The sequence below is a fragment of the Heptranchias perlo genome, chromosome 10, assembly GCF_035084215.1.
Source record: "Heptranchias perlo isolate sHepPer1 chromosome 10, sHepPer1.hap1, whole genome shotgun sequence".
Lineage (NCBI taxonomy): Eukaryota > Metazoa > Chordata > Chondrichthyes > Hexanchiformes > Hexanchidae > Heptranchias > Heptranchias perlo.
The window spans coordinates 970531-991724 of NC_090334.1; the positions used below are offsets into that span (position 1 = coordinate 970531).

General features: G+C 42.3%; 1 protein-coding gene across 6 annotated transcripts in view; it reads right to left on the minus strand.

The window, feature by feature from the left end:
- Positions 1-21194, minus strand: part of LOC137326213 (coiled-coil domain-containing protein 9-like) — a 299122-nt gene that overhangs the window by 68487 nt on the left and 209441 nt on the right. For all 6 annotated transcript variants that reach the window (XM_067991093.1, XM_067991092.1, XM_067991095.1 and 3 more), the window contains 3 exons: positions 20634-20686; positions 16840-16893; positions 2261-2372 (listed from right to left, as the gene is read on the minus strand). In XM_067991093.1, the coding sequence (XP_067847194.1) occupies positions 2261-2372; positions 16840-16893; positions 20634-20686 (219 nt within the window). The remainder of the gene's footprint in view (positions 1-2260; positions 2373-16839; positions 16894-20633; positions 20687-21194) is intronic.

A 21194-nucleotide genomic window follows, 5' to 3' on the forward strand; every position in this document is an offset into this window, starting at 1 on the left:
CAATTTTCCACCCATTAAAATGCACAAGGATAGAGCAAATTAAGTACTCAAGTTTTCTAACTCATGGCTACATACTAAACATTAAATTTTACAAATGTGCACTCCTGATGTGGAGCCTCCTAATATCGTGGGAGGCACGTCCACAATTTCCCAACATGCATCCCCAGCAGCAAAGCTCCTCACTATCAATTCTGATCTATTTCTCAGTGAATATCACGTACAGTTACTAAACTGGCTACTCTTTCTTAATCTTTCTCCACAGCAACCAAGGATACTATTTTTATACTTTGTTCTTTTACAGGATGGGAAAGAAAGTATTATTTGGCTTTGGTACAACTAGAAAACTTGGATTTAATTTACTCTGACCTTGTGTTCAGTAAAGCAATCTAATTCCAAAATGAAATATTAACATTGTACAGATTGGATACTAAAAACTTGAGGAAAGTTCTGTGGACTAATTATATTAATCTGGTGACCCAAGCTATGGGTTCCACTCACTGCATACACAAAAATAGATCAACATGAGGTCAAGCTAGTCTTTACAATTGGGACTGTTCAGATCCTAACCAATTAAATGCTCTTTTGAGTTGAATGCCACTGTATGGTTAGACATGGATATTTTAGAAATCCAACTTTTTTTTTGGTGGCAGTGGGAGGTATCAAATACATAGTTCCTCCACTTTCTCTGCAGGCCTCCTAATCTTTGCAGGTCTTTCATTTACTGTAGCTAAACAAGCTGATGGTAGACCTCCTTCAGTGCCAACAGTTACCTCTCCTGATTTTCTCTGCTCCCTGTGGGCAAGAACTTAGGCGGAGCAGTTCACCTCAGTATAGCGGGAGATTGAGTCAGCAATTAACCCACCCTCCCAATGCTAAGGTGCCATATCTATGCTCCAACATGTCATCTTAGTCATTTTAATTAAATTCATTTTCGGGATGTGAGCGTTATTGGCAAGGCCAACATTTATTGCCCATCCCTAATTGCCCTTGAGAAGGTAGTGGTGAGCCGTCTTCTTTTTGAACCGCTGCGGTCCGTGTGGTGAAGATGCTCCCACAGTGCTGTTAGGTAGGGAGATCCAGGACTGTGACCTAGTGACGGTGAAAGAACGGCCAAAATATGTCCAATTCGGGATGGTGTTTGATTTGCAGAGGAACTACAGGTGTTCCCATGTATCTGCTGCCCTTGTCCTTCTAGGCGGTGGAGCTCCCGGGTTTGGGAGGTGCTGTTGAAGAAGCCTTGGCGAGTTGCTGCAGTGCATTGTGTAGATAATACACACTGCAGCCACAGTGGTGGAGGGAGTGGATGTTTAAGGTGGTGGATTGGCTGCTGATCAAGCGGGCTGCTTTGTCCTGGACGATGTTGAGCTTCTTGAGTGTTGTTGGAGCTGCACCATCCAGGAGAGTGGAGAATAGTCCATCACACTCCTGACATGTGCCTTGTAGGTGGTGGAAAGGTTTTGGGGAGTCAAGAAGTGAGCCACTCCCTGCAGAATTCCTAGCCTCTGACCTGTTCTGGTAGACACAGCATTTATGTGGTTGGTCCAGTTAAGTTTCTAGTCAATGTGACCCCCAGGATGTTGATGGTGGTGGAAAATCAGCAATGGTAATGCCATTGAATGTCAAGAAGAGGTGGTTATGCTCTCTTGTTGGAGATGGTCATTGCCCGGCACTTGTCTGGCGTGAATGTTACTTGTCATTTATCAGCCCAAGCCTGGATGTTGTCCAGGTCTTGCTGCATGTGGGCACGGACTGCTTCATTATCTGAGGGGCTGCGAATGGAACAACACTGTGCAATCATCTGGCAAGCATCCCCACTTCTGACCTTATGATGGAGGGAAGGTCATTGATGAAGCCTTGATGTCAAGACTTCATAAAGTTTTGAAGGTAAAACCCAACTTCTAGAATATTATATATTAGACTCTCAAGTTCAGAGAACTGAACAGTTTTTGTAAATTAAAAATGAATGTTAAAAGGTCAATCACCCTTGTGGTGTTTGAGCATGTGTTGCCTGTGTCAACCCCAATGGGTTCTTATTAGAAAGTGTTCCAGATCAATCTACTTCTTTAAAAGCCTGCGCATATATATGCTGTTAATTTCATTAGCAACTTGCAAGTAGAAGTTAAGGTAATTCTTTCCCGCCCCAACCTCCAAAAATGGAATATTGGATACCTCTGTTATGGTGGCTTTATGTTCTATACTACAAAACAATGGTGAATTTGCCAACAGAATACAAAGTTGTCCCTCTTTTGCTCGCACTTACTTAAAGCTTCTGGCTCTCCCAGTCAGTCTGTCTTTGCCCTTTGATTTACTGCTATCTGTAGCTTCAGACCACGGAAACAATTCTTTGATCTTGTCAGAATGATTCCCATCATCTATAACATAGCAGGATACAATTTAGTAATAGTATCAGACGGAAAATACTTTGTATCTATTTTAAAGTGCTTTTTGGGTAACAGTTTTCACTGGATTTAAAAGAACATTCCTTTTTGGCAATGCTATGAAAAAACAAAAAATATGTATTCAGTATAGAATATTCTCCAGCTACCAAGTTAACAGGCTCTACAAACAACCCTAAAATAGCAAGTACAATTACCTAACTTAAGGAAGTACGTTCATGTTTGTAAAAAAAAAGAATTATGTTTACTTCATTGCGGCATTAAACAGAAAAGCATAATAGGATATTGTATAGGATATCACCATGAGAAAGCAAAAGGTATACATGGTTGTGCATTGAATGTGCTGCTTAGTGTTAAAATACAACAATACCAGGAGTGTTTACCCCAAATTCAGGAATCATTCATGTTGTGACTTTTTCCACTCTTGTTGCTAGCCAAAGGGCAGTTAATCCTTAACTGCTTCTATTTTGGCAGTCTTTCAACATGGCAACATCCCATAGAAGGTTATGCTTTCAGAACAATGTAAGAAAAACATTGGGTTTCATGCAATAGTTATTTTGGCATTAGCAAAAGATTCCCATGCTGACTCAATTGGAAGGGAAGGAAGATTCAGCCCAAAGGCACCATTTTTAGACCCTCTCCTAGATTTTCCCTCTCAAGGTGCTGACTGAGGATTTCATACAGTTCTAAAGGGTGCTAACTATTCCCAGTACCTCGCCCAAATGGTCATTCTTCCACCTTAAAGTATCAACAAGGTATGAGGCATCTCAGCTAAATCAAATCATATCCTCACCCCTTCCAAGATCAGCTAACCCAAAGGCCAGGGACTGAACCATGAACTCTTCTGGTCTACACAGCTGTTTCACACTGTGCAATCTTTTTACTGACTGAACCTTTGGGGAACCCTGATCTTGCCGAAGTTGTCCCCTTGCAAAACGTGCAACACGGCAAACCCAGTTTTGATTTTTAACATTAACTCGAGTACAAAAATACTTCTGCTGAAATTCTTCAGGTCTTCATAGCATTTAACTGTACAAGAAATAAACTCAATGCTTTGCCTTTTTTAGTAAAACTTCAGTTTTTCTGCCTTGAGAATAAGGGATTCTGCCCAGTCAGTTCTCCTTCCTCACGTATCAACCCAACTGAAACTGGCAAAATTAACCCAGAAACCTAAACTTCCTATTGGCATAATTTTGTAAATGTTGACATAGAAGCGTTACTCCAATGTTAAAGTGGTATGTAAACATTTACAATGGCAATTTGCCTCTGTAAAAAATGGTCCCTGACCAGTAGGTGGTGCTACAGTGCCACTTTGTCTCCCAGCTGTTTAGCCTTTAATGGCCTCACCTCAATCTCTTTGGTCCTGCTGCAGCCTCTGCCTCTCTTGGCTTTGAAAATCCTCTGTGTTCAAACTCAAAAGTTCACAATTTCTACATTTATTACCTGTATAAAATGCTTTGATTTTTATTGCTCCCTCAGAGCTTCGTCCGTAGTATAATTTTTATTGCTTCCTTGGGGCCTCTGGTCCTGGCCTCGGTCCCAGTCTTACTCAGGTAAGGGCCTCTAGTCTCAGCCCCTGGTTTATTTTAAGTTTCTTAATTCCCAATTCTTGCCCTCTTCTATTGCCTCTGCTCCTCAACTCACTGCCACTGCTCCCTTTCATGTTCCTTTCATTCGGACTGCTTTCTTTTGTGCTGCTTTCTGCTGTCTGTTAGTTCTTAACTCACCAACCAATTTTTCACTCTTGAAAAGTGCACTTCCTGATTACACTCAACATTTCCTCCCTATACCAATCCCATTGAAGATCCATTCATATATAGATTTTAAATTTCACAGCTCAAACTACCGACTCTGCTCCTCAGTTTGTTTCCAGCAAAGAAGTGTGAGTTGTCAGTGAATTTGCAATTCACACTACTTTCTCCCTGCTCCCCTTTCTCACATTACATTGCACCATATCATCCACTTTTCCCCTAACTGGGGCCTGCCCTCTTCTCTATTTGCTTCCACTTATTATTATAATACTAAACTCCTCCACTCCTTAATACCTCCCTCTGAAAAGTGCTCACCTCCCAATGATTCAACAACAACTTGCATTTTTATAGCACCTTTAATGTAGTAAAATGTCCCAAGGTGCTTTTCACTGAAGTTGTGTCCACAATCTCCCAGCTACTTATTTTTTCTCCTGCACACCCTAACCACTACCACACCTCTCAACTCCTCACAAACCCAAAACCACATTCCCAAAATATTCTACACCTTGCACTCAATTTTTCCAGTCTTCCCCTTATTGTCATATATCACACCCCTTGCTCCAATCCTAAATTCCACCCCATCCCACCCAATTCATTCACTCCATCCCAGCTACCAATTCCCTAGGCCCCATCTTCCTACACAACTACCCAAGCTCTCCCACCCTTATCGGCAACCCCTCTGTCACCCATTTATGCTAACTACCTCCTGTGTACATCACCTGGTCTGAATGCTAGCATCCACCTCCAATCCGCTAGTCACTGCCATCTTCCTCCTTCCCCTTTACTTCAACATAACACTCTACAATTTACTACATAATGCATCAACATCACTAACACCCATACACACAGATCACAATAATGCACAATACAAAATAAAATGCATGTACAACATTCAGATCCATGAACAAGTCTTTCAAACACTTAGTCGTATACTTCGCCACAATCATAAACTCTTACACCTGCACAAAGAGAGACAAGCAGGACATAGCAAACAACATAAGCCATAAAAAATTATATATTTCCAAACATCAAAACACTTACACAAACAACCACACAATTTTTACTTTATTTGTCACCAAACTCACATCAGTTGCATTGTATAATACATGGTACATTAAAAGAACTTGCATTTAAATAGCGCATTTCATGACCTCAGGACGTTCCAAAGAGCCTTACAGCCAATTAAGTACTTATGAAATATCGTCACTGTTGTAACATAGGGAATCGCAGCAGCCAATTTGCGCATAGCAAGGTCCCACAAACAGCAATGAGATAAATGACTGTTTTAGTGATGTTGGTTGAGGGATACATATTGGCCAGGACACGGGGGAGAACTCTCATGCTCTTCGAATAGTGCCACGGGGTCTTTTATGTCCACCTAAGGGCAGACAGGGCCTCGGTTTAATGTCACTTCTGAAAGACATCATCTCCGACAGTGCAGCACTCCCTAGTAATGCAATTAAATGTCAGCCTGGATTATGCGCTCAAGTCTCTGGACTGGGGCTTGAAACCATGACCTTCTGACTTGGAAGAGAGTGCTACCACTGAGCCAAGACTGATATAATTACAGACTAAAACACTATTACGAAAGGGCATATCCTTTGATTTCCTTTAAGCAATGCCACAGCATTAAGCATCAGCCTTGGCCAATATTTTATGCATAAAATGTTCATGTTTGCAATTAAAAGTTCCCCTCCATCTACATAGGAACAGAAGGAAGCCATTCAGCTCCTCGAGCCTGTTCCGCTATTCAATTAGAATGCCTGCCTTTGCTCCATATCCCTTGATACTCTTACCTAACAAAGATCTATCAAACTCAGTCTTGATAATTTCCATTGACCCCCAGCATCCACAGCCTTTTGGGGGGAAGACAATTCCAGATTTCCCTCCTAAATAGACTGGCTCTGATTTTAAGATTGTTCCCCCTTGTTCTGGATTCCTCTACCAGATGAAATAGATTCTCTGTATCTACCCCATCAAATCATTTTACCATTTTAAACACTTTGATTAGATCAACCCTCAATCTCCTATTCTCAAGGGAATATAACCCAAGTTTATGCAACCTGTCCTTGTAAGTTAACCCTTTTAGCCTCTATCATTCTGGTGAATCTGAGCTGATATATTCAAAAATATTTTTAAAAATCTATGCAATAAGCAAAAAACAAATTAGCTTTAGTTTTTAACCAGTATGATTAACCTTCTGTATATATGTTAGATTATTGTGAGAACCCACTAAACAGGAGTTTGTATACTGAGGTAGTAAGCTAATTCAATATGTTGTAAATTAATGTTAAGTATGTGGAAAAAAAACAAGTTGTTCAAGAGTTTCTCCAGGGAGAATACCACCACAGTGCAAAACAACTGTGTAGAGCTGTTGTTTTGCTAAAAGTCGGATAGTAGTTGCTACATCTCTTGCAAATGTGCATAAGAAAACATTTGACTTAATTCCAAAACTGTTCTTTCAATATATTCTGCATATACACTCCGGGGGATTACCAGTGTAATATTAACAGATTATGTTTTACAATCAAGGCTGGTGACACCAAGTATAGAAAGGTTCTTCCACAATTTTTTTTTAAGTTCACAAAATATCTCAGTTTCATTGTTTCTATTTTTATGCCAACTGTAATTTATTGGAATTCTTCATTTGGAAAGGAAATGTAGCTTTCTCCTAATGACTGTAGTAAAATTCCCCATTTGAAATTGTATCGAGCCATACAAATCAAGAAAGTCGCATGTCCAATCACCAGTCTGTGCTGAGTTAGTAAATATCAGTAGTGGGGGCTACAACTGGCCTCAGTACTCTGGGCTACGAATGTGGAAAGGGAATTAAAAGTTAGTGCATCAGGATTTTGGCCAAGTACATTACATAGAAACATAGAAAATAGGAGCAAGAGTAGGCCATTCGGCCCTGCTCCGCCATTCAAAATGATCGTGGCTGATCGTCTAACTCAATACCCTGTTGCTGCTTTTTCCCCATATCCCTTGATCCCTTTAGCATTAAGAAATATATCTATCTCCTTCTTGAATATATTTAATGACTTGGCCTCCACTGCCTTCTGTGGTAGATAATTCCACAGGTTCACCACCCTCTGAGTGAAGAAATTTCTTCTCATCTCGGTTCTAAATGGTATACCCCGTATCCTGAGACTGTGACCCCTGGTTATGGACTCCCCAGCCATCGGGAACATCCTCCCTGCATCTAGTCTGTCTAGTCCTGTTAGAATTGTACATGTTTCGATAAGATCAACTCTCGTTCTTCTAAACTCTAGTAAATATAGGCCTAGTCGACCCAATCTCTCCTCATACGTCAGTCCTGCCATCCCAGGAATCAGTCTGGTAAACCTTCGTTGCACTCCCTCCATGGCAAGGACATCCTTCCTCAGATAAGGGGACCAAAACTGCACACAATACTCCAGATGTGGTCTCACCAAGGCCCTGTATAACTGCAGTAAGATATCCCTGTTCCTGTACTCAAATCCTCTTGCAATGAACACCAACATACCATTCACCTTCCTAACTGCTTGCTGCACCTGAATGCTCGCTTCCAGCGACTGGTGTACAAGGACACCCAGGTCTCGTTGCATCTCCCCTTTTCCCAATCTATCACCATTCAAATAATAATCTGTCTTTCTGTTTTTACAACCAAAGTGGATTACCTCACATTTATCCACGTTATACTGCATCTGTCATGTTCTTGCCCACTCACCCAACTTGTCTAAATCACATTGGAACCTCTTTGCATCCTCCTCACAGCTCACATTCCACCCCAGCTTTGTGTCATCTGCAAACTTGGAAATGTTACATTCCGTTCCCTCATCCAAATCATTGATATATATTGTGAATAGCTGGGGCCCAAGCACTGATCCCTGCGGTACCCCACTAGTCATTGCCTGCCACCCGGAAAAAGACCCGTTTATTCCTACTCTCTGATTCCTGTCTGTCAACCAATTTTCAATCCATGACAGTATATTCCCCCAATCCCATGTGCTTTAATTTTGCACACTAACCTCTTGTGTGGGACCTTATCAAAAGCCTTCTGAAAATCCAAATACACCACATCCACTGGTTCTCCCCCATCTATTCTACTAGATACATCCTCAAAAAACTCCTGTAGATTTGTTAAGCATAATTTCCCTTTCATAAACCCATGCTGACTTTGTCCAATCCCATTAATGCCTTCCAAGTGTTCTGTTATCACATCCTTTATAATAGACTCGAGCATTTTCCCCACCACTGATGTTAGGCTAACTGGTCTGTGATTCCCTGTTTTTTCTCTCCCTCCTTTTTTAAATAGTGGGGTTACATTTGCCACCCTCCAAACTGTAGGAACTGTTCCAGAGTCTATAGAATTTTGGAAGATGACCACCAATGCATCCACTATTTCCAGGGCCACTTCCTTTAGTACTCTGGGATGTAGATTATCAGGCCCTGGGGATTTGTCAGCCTTTAGCCCATTAATTTCCCTAGCAGTATTTTTTTTACTAATACTGATTTCCTTCAGTTCCTCCCTCTCACTAGACCCTTGGTTCCCTAACATTTCCGGGAGGTTATTTGTGCCCTCCTTTGTGAAGACAGAACCAAAGTATGTGTTTAATTGTTCTGCCATTTCTTGGTTCCCCATTATAATTTCCCCCATTTCTGATTGCAAGGGACCTACATTTGTCTTCACTAATCTTTTTCTCTTGACATATTTATAGAAGCTTTTACAGTCAGTTTTTATGTTCCCTGTTAGTTTACTCAATTTTTCCCCTCTTAATTAATCTCTTTGTCCTCCTTTGCTGAATTCTGAACTGCTCCCAATCCTTAGGCTTGCCGCTTTTTCTGGCAATTTTATATGTCTCCTCTTTGGATTTAATACTATCCCTAATTTCTTTTGTAAGCCACGGTTGAGCCACCTTTCCTGTTTCATTTTTGCGCCAGACAGAAATGAATAATTGTTGTAATTCCTGCTCACATTCTTTAAATATTAGCCATTGCCTATCCACCGTCATCCCTTTTAGTAAAGTTCCCCAATCTATCATAGCCAACTCACACCTCATACTTTCGTAATTTCCATTATTTAGATTCAGGACCCTAGTTTGGAATTCAACTACTTCACTCTCCATCTTAATAAGGAATTCTATCATGTTATGGTCGCTCTTCCCTAAGGGACCCCGCACAACAAGATTGTCAATTAATACTTTCTCATTGCACAATACCCAGTCTAGGATCGCCTGCTCTCTAGTTGGTTCCTCAACGTAATGGTCCAGAAAACCATCACATACACACTCCAGGAATTCCTCCCCCACAGTATTATTGCCAATTTGGTTTGACCAATCTATATGTATAGTGAAGTCACCCATGATTATAGTTGTACCCTTCTTGCATGCGTCTCTAATTTCCTGTTTAATGCCCTCCCCTACATCTCCACTAATGTTTGGGGGCCTATAGACAACCCCCACCAACGTTTTCTGTCCCTTGGTGTTTTTTAGCTCCACCCAGATTCCACATCGTGATTTTCCGAGCCAATATCCTTCCTCACTATTGCATTGATTTCCTCTTTTACTAACAACGCTACCCCACCTCCTTTCCCTTTTTGCCTGTCCTTCCTAAATATTGAATACCCCTGGGTGTTCAGTTCCCATCCATGGTCACCCTGCAGCCATGTCTCCGTAATCACAACTATATCATTAGGTTCAGTTATGATGCCCCCTCAGCTCAGTAAGCTTCCAATATACCATCTAGGCTCACACATTAAGGAAGGTCACTTGGGTGAGATCTCAGTGGGTTTTTGCAATAACTACATTCTTTGTCACTAAGATTGAGACCAATTGTTCAGCTACCTCTGCCGCATCCCTCCCTTCCCTTTCTCACCAAGCCAACCATCTCCCAAGGTTCCCCTCTGTCCTAGCCCTGAACTCGCATCTTTCTCTAGTTTATGTCCTCTCTCTCTTCTTGCCCTCTCCAAGTTCATCTTGTCCATAAGAGGCTTTCTCAAACCTATTCCCATTAAACTACTGACGACGCAACTTCCCTTCCTGTCCCCGATGCTAGCTGATATTTATTGTAAATGGTTCCCTCTCCTCAGGTACTGCCCAACCTCCCTTTCAAATCTGACATCATCAAGCCCCACCTCAAAACCCACCTTTGATCCCTCTGTCCTTGCAAACTATCAATCATCTCCAACTTCCCTTTCCTCAAATCCTTGAATATGTTATCGCTTCCCAAACTGTGCCCATCTTTCCCACGTTTGAATCCCTCCAATCAGGTTTCCACCCCTGCCACAGTACTGAAACGGCCCTTATCAAAGTCACAAATAACATCCTCTGTGACTGTGACACACTATCCCTCCTCAACCATCTCTCTGCAAGCCTTTGACACGGTTGACCACACCATCCTCCTCCAACACCTCTCTCCTTCGTCATCTAGCTGAATGGGACTGCCCTTGTCTGGTTCCATTCTTACCTGTCCAGTCATAGCCAGAGAATATCCTGCAATGGCTTCTCTTCCTGCCCCCGCACCGTTACCTCTGGAGTGCCCCTCTATTTATCCTTGGGCCCCTCCTATTTTATCTACATGCTGCCCCTCGGCGACATCATCCGAAAACACATCAGGTTCCACTTGTACACTGAGGACACCAGCTCTACCTCAGCACCTCCTCCATTGACCCCTCCACTGTCTGTCAGACAGCATGTCTGACATCCAGTCTTGGATGAGCCACTATTTCCCCCCATTAAACATTGCGAAGACCACAAACTCTGTTCCCTCAACCAATTCCATGCCCCTCCCTGGCCTCTCTCAGCCTGAACCAGACTGTTGGCAACCGTGGCATCCTATTTGGCCCTAAGCTGAGCTTCTGAACCCATATCCTCTCCATCACTACTTCCACCTCCATTGATCTGCTGCTGAAACCCTCATCCACATTTTAGTTACCTCCAGACGCAATGACTCCAATACTGTCCTGGCCGGCCTCCCATCTTCCGCCCTCCATAAACCTGAGTTCATCCAAAAAACTTTGCTGCCCTTATCCTAACTCATACCAAGTCCTGTTCACAGATCGCCCCTGTGCTTGCTGACCTACAATGGCTCCTGGTTCATTTAAAATTTTTAAATCCTCATCCTCAAGTCCCTCCATCGCCTCTTCCAGCCTACTACCCTCCAAGAACTCTGAAATTCCCTCCCTAAACCCCTCATCCTCTCCACCTCTCTCTTCTTTCAAGACCCTCCTTAAAATCAACCTCTTCAACCAAGCTTTTAGTCACCCATCCTAATATCTCCTGCTTTAGCAAAGTGCCGATTTAGCATTAGTGCCTGAAGCTTACTACCTTGACTAGCTGAAACCAGAGCTAGCAGCAAAACAGCTTTCGAGATCAAGAACCTAAGCTGGCAAGAGTTCAAAGATTCAAAGGATGACAATGTGTTTATGAAAAAATAAGGTTTAAATCCCAGGGAGGGACCAAAGTGGAGGAATGGGAATTTACTTACCCAGCCCTTTCATAAAGTGAAACCTGGGAAGATACTGCTCAGGAAGGAAACAGTGCTAGATCTAGTTCTGGGGAATGAATTGGGGTAGGTGGAGCATGTTTCAGTGAGGTAGCATTTGGAGTACAGTGATCATAATATCATTTGGTTTAGAATAGTTATGGAACAATCAAATGTGAAAATGCTTAACTAGAGGAGGGCTGATTTCAGTGAGTTAAAAAGGGATCTTAAACAGGTGGATTAAATGGTAAAAGGGTAGTCAAAGGAAGGGTAAGACCGATTAGGGACAAAAAAGGAGATCATCTTGTGGAGGCAGAGGGCATGACTGAGGTACTAAATGAATACTTCGCATCCGTCTTCACTACAAAAGAGGATTTTGCCATTGTAGCAGTAAAGGAGGTAGTAGCCATATTGGTGTGGATAAAAATAAAGAGGAGGTACTTAAAAGATTGGAAGTACTCAAAGTAGAAAAGTCACCCGGTCCAGATGGGATGCATCCTCGGTTACTGAGAGAAGTAAGGGTGGAAATTGCAGAAGCTCAATCTTCCAATCCTCCTTAGATATGGGGATTGTGCCAGAGGACTGGAGGATTGCAAATGTTATACCCCTGTTCAAAACAGGGAGGAGGATAAACCCGGCAAATACAGGCCAGTCAGCCTAATGTTGGGGGTGGGAAAATTTTTAGAGACAATAATCCGAGACAATTAATTGGCACATAGAAAAGTATGGGCTAATAAATGAATGTCAGCACAGATTTGTTAAAGGACAATCGTGTTTGACTAACTTGATTGAGTTCTTTGATGAAGTAACAGAGAGGGTTGGTGAGGGCAATGCGGTTGATGTTGTGCATATGGACTTTCAAAAGGCATTTGATAAAGTGCCACATAATAGGCTTGTTAGCAAAATTAAAGCCCCTGGGATTAAAGGGACAGTGGCAGCATGGATACAAAATTGTCTAAGGGATAGAAAGCAGAGAGTAGTGGTGAATGGTTGTTTTTCAGACTAGAGGTAAGTATAAAGTGGTGTTCCCCAGGGGTCAGTATTAGGATCACTGCTCTTTTTGATATATATTAATGACCTGGGCTTAGGTATAGAGGATATAATTTCAAAGTTTGCATGACACAAAACTCGGAAATTTAGCAAACAATGTGGAGGATAGTAACAGACTTCATGAGGACAGAGACAGACTGGTGAAATGGGCAGACACATGGCAAATGAAATTTAATGCAGAGAAGTGTGAAGTGATGCACTTTGATCAGAAGAACAAGGAGAGGCAATATAAACTAAATGGTACAATTTTAAAGGAAGTGCAGGAACAGACCTGGGGGTACAAGTACACAAATCTTTGAAGGTGGTTGAACAAGTTGAGAACGCTGTTAAAAAGCATATAGGATCCTGGGCTTTATTAATAGAGGCATAGAATACAAAAGCAAGGAAGTTATGCTAAACCTTTATAAAACAATGGTTAGGCCTCAGCTGGAGTATTGTGTTCAATTCTGAATACCACACTTTAGGAAAGATTGTCAATACCCTGGAGAGGGTGCAGAAGAGATTTACTAGAATGGTACCAGGGATGAGGGACTTCAGTTATGTGGATAGACTGGAGAAGCTGGGGTTGTTCTCCTTAGAGCAGAGAAGGTTTAGAGGAGATTTGATAGAGGTGTTCAAAATCATGAACAGTTTTGATAGAGTAAATAAGGAGAAATTGTTTCCACAGGCAGAAGGGTCGGTAGCCAGAGGACATAGACTTAAAGCAATTGGCAAAAGAGACAGAGGCGACATGAGGAAACATTTTTTATTCAGCAAGTTGTAATGATCTGGAATGCACTGCCTGAAAGGGCGGTGGAAGCAGATTCAATAGTAACTTTCAAAAGGGAATTAAATAAATACTTGAAGGGAAAAAATTTACAGGGCTATGGGGAAAGAGCTGGGTAATGGGATTAATCGAATAGCTCTTTCAAAGAGCCATCACAATGGGCCGAATGGCCGCCTCTTGTGTTGTACCTACTATGATACTCTTAGAGAATGAAGGGAAACAGATTCATAAGTCAAAATAGTTGCCACATGTACATCAATAAAATTAAGTTTCAGAGAAATAGGAAACACTGGAGATAGTCCAAGATTAGAGCAATTTCCCAACACAAAAGGATTCTCCTACTGCAAAAAAAATTCTACAACTTTCTTCCATTTAAATGGAGCAAGAATGTTCAGTTTACAAACCATTACTGATATATCCACCACCAGAGCGGAGACAATTCTCTTAAAAAGGTTCCATTTCAAGAATTGGATGTGCATGGGGTGTTTATGCTCCACACAAGCCTCCACCCACCCCTCTTCATCTAACCCTATCACAGTATTTTTGTTTTATTCGTTCATGAAATGTGGGCATTGCAGGCGAGGCCAGCATTTATTGCCCATCCCTAATTGCCCTTGAGAAGGTGGTGGTGAGCCGCCTTCTTGAACCGCTGCAATCCGCATGGTGAAGGTTCTCCCACAGTGCTATTATATCCTTCTATTCCTTTCTCCCTCATGTGTTTATCCAGCTTCCTCTTAAATGCATCTATGCTATTTCGCCTCAACTACTCCTTGTGGTAGCCAGTTCCACATTCTCACCACTCTCTGGGTAAAGAAGTTTCTCCTGAATTCCCTATTGGATTTATCAGTGACGATGTTATATTTATGGCTCCTAGTTTTGGTCTTCCCCACAAGTCGAAACATCTTCTCTACATCTACCCTAACAAACCCTTTCATAATTTCATAAGAGTAAGACCATATCAGAATCACCATTGCCTATTCTGCTTAAATTTTCTGAACAGATATGTTCCCACTGTTTCTTGATTTACTAGATTACTATTGTATTATCTATCCAGTCATGCACCAGATGGCCTGAAAATGAGCCATAGACATACTGGTCAGGGTTTGAGGCTGTTGAGATTAGAGGTGAGTTCCTCTAAATGCCACTGGTCTTGGATCTACTGCTATTGGTGCAAGCTCCCCAGCAGTACAGAAAAGCATCTGTCACCAGTGTCAGAAAAGGAGGAAACGCCTATAAGAGAACTCCTTTAGGGATAGGCAATTTCTGGAAATGCTACCTCACAGCCTGTGCTGCAGCCAAATCTATCTTCAGCTGTGGCAACATACCCCAGTTGGGAAACTATTATGCAAAAGATCTCATGAATAGTCTTGTATTATGGAACGTAAGAATAGCTGGGATGATCAAAACACAGACAGTTTATTGCTGCAAAGAATACTTTCCAGGTTGATTAAATCAATCTGCCCACAAACATAATTTCCTGCAGAGTTTCCAAGTGAGACTTCCTGTAGCTGACAGGATAGTGGAGCTCGTGGAATGTGGCACTATTCAAAATATTCAGACTAAAGTTATAAAGTGAGCTCAAGCAAAGAAAACTCATCCCACCACAGGAGAGAATTTTAAACTTTTTACAAACAAAAAACTGCTAAACAGTATTCAAACAGTTTCTGGCATGATAAACAAAAGTGTCAATATATTGCTGACAATGGGATAAAAAGAACTGTAGACATGCCCTAGGTCATGGTCTTCCTTAAAGCAGAAAGGGGGAAGATAGCCTTGCTAAGCATCTGATTTTCTTAAAAGGATGATTTCCAAAGTGGATTTGTATGTGGATTAACTATTTTTCAATTACATAGGGTATTTGATGGATATATATTAATGGATCTCCAATGGTGCTGCTCATGGTGAGTTGACAAATGTGGTATTTTATAACATGGGCCCAAGTTCTAATGCCGTGTCCCTTCCATTCACAGCAGAACCTGAGATTACACCCCCTCCTACAGCAGATTTATCTCCTTCCCTTCTTGCACTCCACCTCCCTCCTTGACGAACAGGATGTATGTGTCTCACTTGCTCTCTTCCCTCCCCACTTCGCTCTCCCTTTGGCCATCAACGGTCTTCCCCCCTCAACAGGTTCGCTCGCTGCACTCCCATAACAGTATCTGTCACTCTTTCGTCTCATCCACACTCAAAAGTTCTTCTCCTCCTCTCCCCACATTGCTGGACAGGGGCCTGTGCATTTATCTCCCTCCCACCTCAACATAGAGTGTCTCCTTGTGTCTGTCTGTCTCTGCTCCCCTCAAGAGGGTTTCTCCTCCTTAACCCTACATCTGCTTCTCTGTTTCTCTCTTCCTTCCTTGAGCTGTAGCACTGCTGAAATAAAGTCAAGAGTTTGTTAACCAGATAAACTCTGCATTCATATTGTTTCATTTTTCTCTCATTCACTTCTCTTTCCTCATATCTTTTCTTTGGCACCTCCTTAACATCTTTTTTAATTTTCTCTCCTTTTTTTTTAAAAAAAGCTCTTTTTACTTCACTCTCCTGTTTATTTCTACAATGCTCCCCAATCCTCCTCCACTGTCATTGCAGCATTGTCACTGCAGTCGGTGTGGAGCAGACAAAAAGGCTATGGAGAAAGCACAGAGAAAATGGGAGGGAGCGGACCATTGTGGTCTCACTAGGGTTTACTCCAGGGAGTTGTGGTCTTGCACATCAGATTAGAAAGCAGATGAATAAACTGGAAGGTGATGGACTTCTGTGCTTCGGGGGGGGGGGGGGCGGAGGGGAGGAGAGAAACTGTGAAATGGCTGCAGAGTGGCTTGTAGGAGTTACTTGCATGAAGATAGCCACAGCAGTTCTTGAGAATGGGGGCAACAGAGAAATTTAATACAAAATTTATCCCATTTTGGTATTCCCAGCTTGAGGGAAGAGTAGAAAGAGAAAACCAGGGTGAACCAGGAGTGCATGATGTTCAGAGGCTTGGCAGGATGCAACAGAAACCAGTTTGTGGCCAAGGGGTGGGGAGCTGTTGGAATCTGGTAATGTTGTATTTTGTGAAAAGCTGCTGTTGTGATGAATTTTATTTTCAGGGCTTTATAGTGAAATTGGTGACAGCCTCTCACAGTGACCATATCTTGCAGTACATTTTTGTTGGAATGTGATCATACAGAATTCTTTTTTTGGATTGTGTAAATTTTTTCAGTGAAAAGTGATTGCAAAGAAAACAAATTTGGGGGGGGGTTGCATAATATAAGTGATGATAAAAAGTAGAAAAGCAGAGAATTATGAGGAAAAGAAATTTGACTAGATAAGCGCAGTGATCACGACAGACGCTGGCAGGGACAAATCATATATATAATAATTAATGTATATATAAAATATTTGTGATGATTCATGTACACTCAAAGTAGTTTACCTCGTGCATCATAATGCTGAAACCGTACACTGCATTTCCTTGCGTTTCTTCCACCTGCAGAGGAAAAACATTATACTAGCCATTTCATTCTAAAAGTGTTTTGGTGCGGTGAAGCAGAAAATGTTACACTGTATCCGAAATAAACAGCTTACTACAACATTTTGCTACCAGCAAGTTTTAATTATGCTGAAAGTCTGCAGTTCCACCAATTGTCTATCTTTACCCTCCTGAAGACAGCAACTCATGAGTGGTGCAGGCTTAACCTGCACCTCACCCATACATCTGATCTTCATGTGAGTCTAGACGCAGAGTAACAGCACCTCATTCAATTATTGGACTATCACCTGGTATCTGCACAAACAAAGCTCCAAGGAGGATAGCAATCAGCAGCAGACCTCTGGCCAATTTTCCCCAGGAACACTGACACCAATAGTAATGCCCTTAGTGTGGAGATATATTAACTCAGCACAGAGAAGGACTCGAACCAAAACCTTCCAGGTCTGTATAGCTCAGTGCCACATCACATGGTGCATTTTCCCATTTGTTAGTTGAATTGTTTATTATCTTAATACAATCTAAGGCTAAATATTAGATTACTTTACCATAATGGTCTTTGAAAGCAGACTGTCTATTGTTCTACCAAGAAACAAATCCTACGGCAGCCTTCCAGTCCACAGGTGCAAAATTCAGTGCATGTGCAATGTTTGCATTGAATACCACAGGCCCATAATTTTATTCACTGCACACAAGATAGCAGCACTATCGATTTGAAATAGTTTTTGTGTAAAACCAAGGGTCAACAGAGCAGCGACTGAAATTTTACACAATTCAATAGGATCTTAAAAATATATACTGGCCCTGATATTTACGGGAGGGAAAGAGGGAGCAAGGGGCAAACCCAGAAATTCTGGGGACGTGGAGGTCCTGCTGAATTTAACGGCGGGACCTCCTTATTTTTTTAAATTCTGTTTCTCACCCGGCAGCCGGACAGATTGACAGGCTGGGCTGGCTGCCGGGCAGGAAAGCCAGCAGCAGAAGGCCGTTGGGGACAGTCCCGGGCAATCGGAAAAGATCGCGGGGCAGAGGGGGGGCCGGGAGAGGGCTTGGACTGTCAATTGTGAAGGAGGGAAATTTCGCGCGACACATGTGGGGGGAGGTGTCGACTGATCACAGTGGTGAGGAGAGGCCGCGATTGGCAGAAGGTTTGCTGGAGGGCCGGGAGGAGCACTCCTGCTCCTCCTGGATCATAAGCAGTGCTGGAAAGGCACTTACCTGCTTGATCCGGCTGCTCCGTCTCCATTTAGCTACCAGGTTTCCCAATCCTTGCGAAACCCAGCCGGCAGCAGTTAAATTTAAATCGGGCTGCCAACTGCACTGTGGGTTCCTGATTTAAATATTACAATGAAGTGTCCCTCCTCTCCAAGACGGAACACAGACATGTCACGCAACTCACCGTAAAAATGGCGGCAGGTTGGGGTCGCCTTTTTGTGATTTTTAATTTTTAAACCCCACCCCCCGACCCTCTCCCACCTGTTTTAGGGGGTTAATCTTAGCCCCACTGTCTCCAAAAAGTAGCCTAAATTGCTTGACTATTTACTGAAATTGTGCTACTGGTGTGGCTTGTTTGAAGTAATGAGTTAAATTTCCATAAGGAATACTAACTCTGATAAACAAATAGGGGGGAATTTTAATCCCCCCACGACGTGTGGGAGAGGGTCAGAGGGAGGGGGTTAAATGGCTAAAAATGTGAAACCCACCGCGAGTGCGCCTACTTCCAGTTTTACTAGAATGGGTTGGGGCGGGCGAGTAACCAGCTCTTTAGAGGCAGGTCAGTGATTTTAATATGTTAATGAGACTGCGTTCCTCAGATTTTGGCAGCCATTTAAATTTAGCGCTGGCCGGCAGCTGAAGGGAGGCGGGAGCTGCCGGAACCAGCTATTATGTGCTTTTCCAGCACTGCTAGTGGACCAGGAGGAGCAGGAATGCTTCCCCCCAGCCCCTCAAGCAAATCTTCTCAATCAGCCTCACCCGCCTGTTTTAGGGGGTTAATCATAGCCCCACTGTCTCCAAAAAGTAGCCTAAATTTGCTTGACCATTTACTGAAATTGTGCTACAAGTGTGGCTTGTTTGAAGTAATGAGTTAAATTTCCATAAGGAATACTAACTATTTAATCCCCCCACGACGTGTGAGAGAGGGTCGGAGCTCCGAACCACCGACCCCCAATCTTCCTGATTGTCAGGGGCGTCCCCAGTGATTGCTAGCTTTCCCGCCCGGCAGCTGGCCAGCCTCTCAATCTGTTCGGCTGCTAGGCGGGAAACAGAGTTAAAAATTCTAATGAGGTCCTGCCGTTAAATTCGGCAGGACCTCGGCCGTCCCGGGATTTCTGGGTTTCCCAGCCACTGATACACATCCCACGTCCCCGCTACCTCCCTGCCTCCCGTAAATATCAGGGCTATAGTATTGGTCCAACTTTTAAGACAATTTCACAGCAAAGGCAGAATGCTTCAACAAAATCTTAATGCAAGTCTTTAGTTGCAGCCCCCTAAACTTTCACCATCACTGTTTATTGATGAACCAAATGAATTTTTGAAAAGGCTTTATGAAAAAAAACATTAATCTACCTTTTCTTCCCCTCAGTAATTGAAATTTCAAATGTCCAAAGTAAGGTTTTAAGCAAAATAATAAAAAAGATACATGTCATAATAACTTGACTAAATCAGTCAATTGAATTGTCTGTTCATATCTTTATTAAAAGGCGTCAGCCTCTTTCAAAAGCTAGGATTTATTATTTTTGGCCAGAGCAGTGACTGCTAGGTGAAGGAGGTCCTGAAGTCTGAGCATGTGCACAATCCCCCAGGATGAATCAGTAGGATATAAGCTAGCCAAATAACAAAATGCTTCTCCCAGCCTCTAACAAAAACTTTTAGTCTTTCAAAATTATTTGCAGAAAAGCAAGAGAACAAATTTCAAAAGCTTTATTCAGGTAAGGTTTTTACTGATTTTGATTTTTAAAACACTGAGGGAGAGACAGACAGAAAGAAAAGAGACTAAATAAGTATTGGTCAATCTCCCAATGGTGTTGCGCATGGAGAATTAAGATGAAGCGCAGTGTTCGGGTTGTCGGGTGGGGGAAATGGGAAGAGAGAGAGGAGATTAAGGGGGGAGGGAGGATGGGGTGGACAAGAGGGGAAAACAGGGCAGGAAAATTCAGCAAGGAGGGGCCGGTGAACTCAGTGAGAAGGGGATGGGAACCCTTCCCTCAAGTCCAAATTTTCATCGGGGGGTGGGGTCAGTCATCTTTCTGCTCAGTGTGGGGTGGGGAGAGATGAGTTGTGTTTCCCTGCATCGTATATCTATATATCTGCTCGCAGATAAAATAACTCACTTCCCCTTACGTCCCAGTGAAGAACGACCATAACCTGTATTCAACAGCTCCAAGTGCCGAATCAAGATTGGAAACTCACTGCAGGAAACCTAAGCTGCAAATTTATATCCCACCATTCTTTACCACAGGATGTTGTTTCCACCACCAAGCTACTCTAGACTCCAATATTCTTATATATCATAGGGTCAAAACAGTTTCACTAGAAAGCTCCAGAGTTCATTATTTTATTTACATATACATTTTTGAATGAAGAATTCTGTAGCATTTAAATTCCACCAAATCTGAAATATTGGCATCCTTGAAGTATAAATTACAAAGTTTACTATTCTTTAATTCAGGAAAACCATCACTATTTCCTACAATTTTTAATCAGTACATACTGAACAATTTTACTGCTTAGATGCTGACCTTTTCTTTTATGAAAGCCAAGCTCATTTTCCACAGCAAAATCTTCTCGAAACCTGGTGAAAAGAAAAGCACTTATTGAAAAGAAATGTAATGCTTGAAAACTTCACATTCCACACTCCAGAACACTCTTGTATGACAGTGTTCTTGTGTATTGATGAGATCATATAGCATTAATTCCAGTCTTCAACATAAGAACATAAGAAATAGGAGCAGGAGTAGGCCAATCGGCCCCTCGAGCCTGCTCCGCCATTCAATAAGATCATGGCTGATCTGATCCTAACCTCAAATCTAAATTCATGTCCAATTTCCTGCCCGCTCCCCGTAACCCCTAATTCCCTTTACTTCTAGGAAACTGTCGATTTCTGTTTTAAATTTATTTAATGATGTAGCTTCCACAGCTTCCTGGGGCAGCAAATTCCACAGACCTACTACCCTCTGAGTGAAGAAGTTTCTCCTCATCTCAGTTTTGAAAGAGCAGCCCCTTATTCTAAGATTATGCCCCCTAGTTCTAGTTTCACCCATCCTTGGGAACATCCTTACCGCATCCACCCGATCAAGCCC